This window comes from Danio rerio, chromosome 18 (genome assembly GCF_052040795.2).
Source record: "Danio rerio strain M-AB ecotype USA chromosome 18, GRCz13ab, whole genome shotgun sequence".
Classification (NCBI taxonomy): Eukaryota; Metazoa; Chordata; class Actinopteri; order Cypriniformes; family Danionidae; genus Danio; species Danio rerio.
The window spans coordinates 8,828,342-8,834,341 of NC_141038.1; the positions used below are offsets into that span (position 1 = coordinate 8,828,342).

The following is a 6,000-nucleotide window of genomic DNA, read 5'->3' on the forward strand; positions in this document are numbered from 1 at the left end:
TTTAGTTTTGTTTTTAGTGTTAAAGTAAATTATAAGCTGTCAAAAAGAATAGCAGAAGTTTTATCAGTAGTGTTTGTTTACATTTATTCAAGTTTTATTGTATAGCGCTTTTGACAATAATTATCGATCTAAAGAAACTTTACAAAAATGTGCACATTATTACTATCTTAAAGTTGAATTACATTACATTTATAGAAATAAAAAAAAAAAGTTAATGTATTTAGGGTCTAACATGGTTGTAATTTCTATTATTATTTATTACTTTAATACTTTTGAACTCAAAGAGTAATAATGTTACTAAAATTATTATGCAGGGCTCGAAAATGCACCCGAAATAGTATCTACGCGACCTCAAAATATATTTGGGAGCATTTGTGCAAGTGCATAAAATTGGATGTCATGCGACCAGTTTTCACAGCAAAACGTTCACCACATGCAATTGGAGTATAACATGGAGTAGTGGAATCATCATTAGGAGGCATTCACGCATTAGGCATCTTTGTACCTAAAAACAACAAACGCAGCGCTCAGGAATGGTTTAAAACAGTTGACATGTCAACTTGCTGCAGTAAACAAAGCACGCAATGCTTCCTCCGCCATCAAGTTCTTCTTATTGGCCCACTGCTCTAGAACAGAACGCGAATGGATTGGTTAATATCAGCTGTCAATCACTCAGTTCCGATGACAGGGAGCTACAGCCGTGAAAATGTAAAGGTCTTGATACGAGAGAATGAAAACAACAGTGACAGATTTAGTTTTAGAAACAACCTAAACTTATAAATAATGGCACAACTAATGAATGTCAATCCAGCATTTACACTTTTCGAAGAGTGGATAAAAGACTTCCAGTGGTTAAAGTCCACTATCAAAATGACTAAAACCATTTGCCGTAAAGCCGGTCTGACAGAGTTTTCAGTTAACAGTGTTTGCCACTGAATCTACACATTTTAAGCATGAGATGTTTTAACGTTATTTAATCTTTCAGTCGTGCGACTGACATGGCGTTCACCATTGCTAAAGAGCATGCATTCACTGAGATGAAACTAATATTGCAGCTCATGAAAAGACCGTTATTGCTATTAAGCAATTCATGTCAAGCAGTGTGTGCAGGGCCGGTGAGCGCATGCAGATTTTTGTTTATTTGTTGGTTTAAAGTGTTAATATATAATAGAATCTGTTATTATAAAACTTGTGGTAACGGTGCTCATAATTTTTGGTGGATGTGACTAAAGTTTTGGAGTTAGGAGCATCGGTGCTACCAAGAAAAAAGGTTAATTTCGAGCCCTGTAATGCGTCACATTTTAAAAAAAAAAATCTAAAAAGTAATTACTAAAAAAGTAATACTAATACAAAATAAATATTCTATTATTATTACACAATAAAAATTGTACTACATGCTAGTTTCTTTCCCCCAAAGCTTTCTGATGTTAAACCTTATTATTGGACAGAAAAAAAAACAGGGCAATTTCTCTTTTGCTTCTTTTTTTGTAGACAGCAGATTTATAAGCTCATTAATCAATTATTCTTATTACAAAACAAACAAACAAAACAACTAACAGTCATCCCAGCCTCTATAGATAGACTCACTGGCTACTTTATTAGGTACACCTTACTAGTACCAGGTTGAACACCCTTTTGCCTTTAGAACTGCCTTAATCTTTTGTGGCATAGATTCAGCAAGGTACTGGAAATATTCCTCAGAGATTTTGTCCATATTGACATGATAGCATCACGCAGTTGCTGCTGATTAGTCGGCTGCACATCCAGGATGCAAATCTCCCGTTCTACCTCATCCCAAAGGTGCTCTATTGGATTGAGACATGGTGACTGTGGAGGCACAGTACAGTGAACTTATTGTCATGTTCAAGAAACCAGTCTGAGATGATTCAAGCTTTATGACATGGTGAGTTATCCTGCTGGAAGTAGCCATCAAAAGATGCATACACTGTGATCATAAAGGGATGGACATAGTCAGCAACAATACTCAGGTAGGCTGTGGCAATAACACGATGCTCAATTTGTACTAATGGGCCCAAAGTGTGCCAAGAAAGTATCCCCCACACCATTACACCACCACCACCACCAGCCTGAACCGTTGATAAAAGCCAGGATGAATCTATGCTTTCATGATGTTGATGCCAAATTCTGACCCTACTATTTAAATATCGCAGCAGAAATCGAGACTCATAAGACCAAACAATGTTTTTCCAATCTTCTATTATCCAATTTTGGTGAGCCTGCATGAATTGTAGCCTCAGCTCTGCCGCTGTAGCCCATCCTCCTCAAAGTTGGACGTGTTGTGCATTCAGAGATGCTCTTCTACATACCTCGATTGTAGCAAGTGGTTATTTGAGTTACTGTTGCCTTTCTATCAGCTTGGACCAGTCTGGCCATTCTCCTCTGACCACTGGCATCAACAGGGCATTTGTGCCCCCAGAACTGAGGCTCACTTGATACTTTCTCTTTTTCGAACCATTCTCTGTAAACCCTAGAGATGGTTGTGCGTGAAAACCCCAGTAGATCAGCAGTTTCTGAAATACACAGACCATTCCGTCTGGCACCAACAATCATGCCATGTTCAAAGTCACTTAAATCACCTTTCTTCCTGATTCTGATGCTCGCTTTGATCTGCAGCAGATCGTCTTGACCATGTCTACATGCCTAAATGCATTGAGTTGCTGCCATGTGATTGGCTGATTAAAAATTTGCGTTAATTAGCAGTTGGAGAGGTGTACCTAATAAAGTGTCAGGGTGAGTGTATATTCCAATGTCTATTTTGATTCACATTTGTGTTTATATCATTTCCAAACCAGTGCCAGACTAGCTTAAACTTAGCAATCTTAAACTTAGTCTACCTTTAAACTTCTATTTAATGTGTTTCACAATTAAGATTTTATCCTTGTGTTCTGCTGCTCTTTAATGTTCCTCAGGTGTTTAAAGACGCTATTCAGATGGCGCTGTCCTACAAGAGGAACTCCAGCGACTTTATGGATGAAGTCATGAGGGAACTAGAGGTGCGCGTAAACACTAAACACCACACTCTTCTCAAAATAATACACACCACTGATTTTACTCACTTGTTTCTGCAGAACTTTGATTTAGAGAACAAGGAAGAATCATCAGATAAAGAGGAAACGCAGGAGGAGAAACCTAGCTCTGCATGACCTCATCATCTTCATCATTTTTACCATCGTCTGTCCTCAGTTCATGGCTGTTCTTTCAGCAGACACAACACAATATGATCCTGTGAATGTACACGTGGCATTATCTGACATCAGAATGAAATCTCGGTGCACTGCAGATTTTTGATATTTCATGGAAATTGTGCAGCATTCAGATTTAGTAAAAAGTAGTCCTCTATAGAGACTCTCTGCAATGTGAAGTGTTTCCTGTGCCGAATTTAACATGTTTTTACATTATTATTTTGTTTTCAGAGGGAAATAAATATTTATGAGACTTTCTCACAAAGTGTAATGTTTTACAGCAAATGCTCAAGTAACAATCTGTGACGCTCACCAATATGAATAAAGTACTTGATTTTTGTATGGGTAGTTGATTACATTTGGAAGTAGTTGTTATTATAACAGTTGAAAATGTGAAAAAAAAAAGATTTATTTGCCCTCAGGGCATTCAAGAATAAGGTAAATATTTCCTTTCTTTTTGTCATTAAAGGAGATTTTTAGAGTTAATTAACACAAAATAAATCATACAGACAAAACGAAATGCATACCTGTGAATCTTGGTGTTATATTGAAGTCGTAAGAAGATAAACTATCAGTACTGTGCAGAAAATGAACATGATTAACAACATTATACCATGTAATGTTTGTACCAATATAACAGTCATAGCAAACCGTCCTGTGTGTTCTATTGTAATCGTTGACTTGCATTCCAGTCACCTAGTTATGGTTTCGACAAAAAAGATAAATAATATATATGTTACAGAAGAAACAAAAACACATCTTGAATGAGTAAATAAAATAATTTTCAATTTGAGAGTAAAATTTCTTTGCAAAAATTAAACATTTCGAAAGACAAAATGGCCGTCAGTTACAAACGTAGACGCTTAGCTTATTTGCCAATCGAATCCTCTCTGGATGTGACAAACATACACGAACGTGTTTGTCTGGATGTTATAGAACACGTGACTGGAACAAACTTGAGAATGTGCAGCTTTCAAACACTGACCTTTATATCTGAGATTCTGAAGGGACGTGCAGCGCTGCTCTTTATCCTTAAAACCTGTGGAGGACATGTCTGTCATATCACAACCAAATCCAAACATCTTTCAACCTTTGTTGTCGATTGTAAAGTATTAGTTCATGTTTAACAAATATCGTTTTTGTCGGGTTGTTTAATTGTAAAGGCTGAAATGCATGTTTTTAGAAATATTTAGCCTACATTTCATCAGATCTTCTAGACAAACGATGGCAAGAGAAATCTCATTCGAATCCCCTTTAGAAATCACAATTTTTAATTAGGCTATTTGCTTTTGTGATGTTTTGCACAAGTGCTTTATACAGTTTATATAGTGTGTTTAAATGGAACCAGCTTTGTTTTGCACTTGAATGTGTATATCTTGAGATTAGGGAAAACAATCTTGCTAAAACCTCTGTTGTTTTTGTGTAGTATACACAAATATCTTGTACTGTGAACAGAATGTGATTCATATTAAAAAAATATATAAACAGATTTTACAGTGCATCACTTATTAATTAACAGCACAAATGAGGTCTGCATGTAACTTGCATGACAAGTAGTGTTCAATGTCTCATATCAACCACTCCAATGTAAAAATATAAACCTTAAGTTTAATTATAACATACTTTTTATAATTTATGTTAGAAATCAAACATCTGAAATTACTTTAGTAACCAGGCCGGAATTTTTTTCATGTCATTTTATTGTCTAAGCTATTTCATTATATTCTTTTCAAGAGTTTCAAACTAGCAAAATAACAAATCACTAAAAGTTTTCACCCCACACTTACCTTTCTTTATGTTTCTGATAGCTCCTAATTTATTTAGGGTAAAAAAGGGAAAGGTAAACCTTGAGTTAACATCCTTATTTATGACTACAATACTAGTAAATTTTCCCAGGACTTCTCAGATTTTTGTGGCCTAAAATGATTGATTAGAAGCAGCGTTTCTCAGAACGTGAGGCCATATGGGTGTCAGTTCATGTATTGTTTTGCACTGAAAATATACATCAACAAACATGTAAAATAAAAAGGAATAAATAACATTCTGAAAACCACTGTGCTCTGTAAAGGAAAGAGAAACTAGAGAAATAAGGTATTATCTTCTATATATTAGCAAAATGATTAGGCTAATGACTTCCAAAGGAGATTCAGAGCAAGAAATCAGTAAGTAAGTCAGGATTACCACTGTAAAAAGTAGTCACTCACCGGCCACTATATTAGGTACACCTTACAGGTTGGATCCCCTTTTGCCTTCAGAACTGCCTCAACACGCAGTTGCTGCAGATTTGTCGACTGCACATCCATTATGCTAATCTCTCGCGCCACCACATCCCAAAGGTGCTCTATTGGATTGAGATATGGGAACTGTGGAGGCCATTTGAGTACAGTGAACTCATTTGTCATGTTCAAGAAACCAGTCTGAGATGATTTGTGCTTTATGACATGGTGCGTTATCCTGCTGGAAGTAGCCTTCAGAAGATGGGTACATTGTGGTCATAAAGGGATGGACATGGTCAGCAACAATACTCATGTAGGCTGTGGCATTGACACAATGCTCACTTGATACTAATGGGCTTAAAATGTGCCAAGAAAATTTCCCCCACACCATTCAAGCAGCAGCCTGAACTCTTGATACAAGGCAGGATGGATCCATGCTTTCATGTTGTTGACGCCAAATTCTGACACTACCATCTGAATGTCGCAGCAGAAATCGAGACTCATCAGAGCTGGCAACTTTTTTTCCAATCTTCTATTGTCCAATTTTGGTGAGCCTTTGCGAATTGTAGCCTTAGTTTCCT

The 6,000-nt window shown here is 36.5% G+C and overlaps 1 protein-coding gene across 2 annotated transcripts in view; it reads left to right on the plus strand.

Annotated features, from left to right (window-relative positions):
* rabl2 (RAB, member of RAS oncogene family-like 2) overlaps positions 1 to 4,692 on the plus strand; it is a 10,461-nt gene extending 5,769 nt beyond the window's left edge. The window contains 2 exon segments of one of the 2 annotated variants that reach the window (NM_001044963.2): positions 2,931 to 3,014; positions 3,090 to 4,692. In NM_001044963.2, the coding sequence (NP_001038428.1) occupies positions 2,931 to 3,014; positions 3,090 to 3,164 (159 nt within the window). In that variant the 3' untranslated portion in view covers positions 3,165 to 4,692. 2 annotated transcript variants of the gene reach the window in all.
* Positions 4,693 to 6,000: the final 1,308 nt, after the last annotated feature.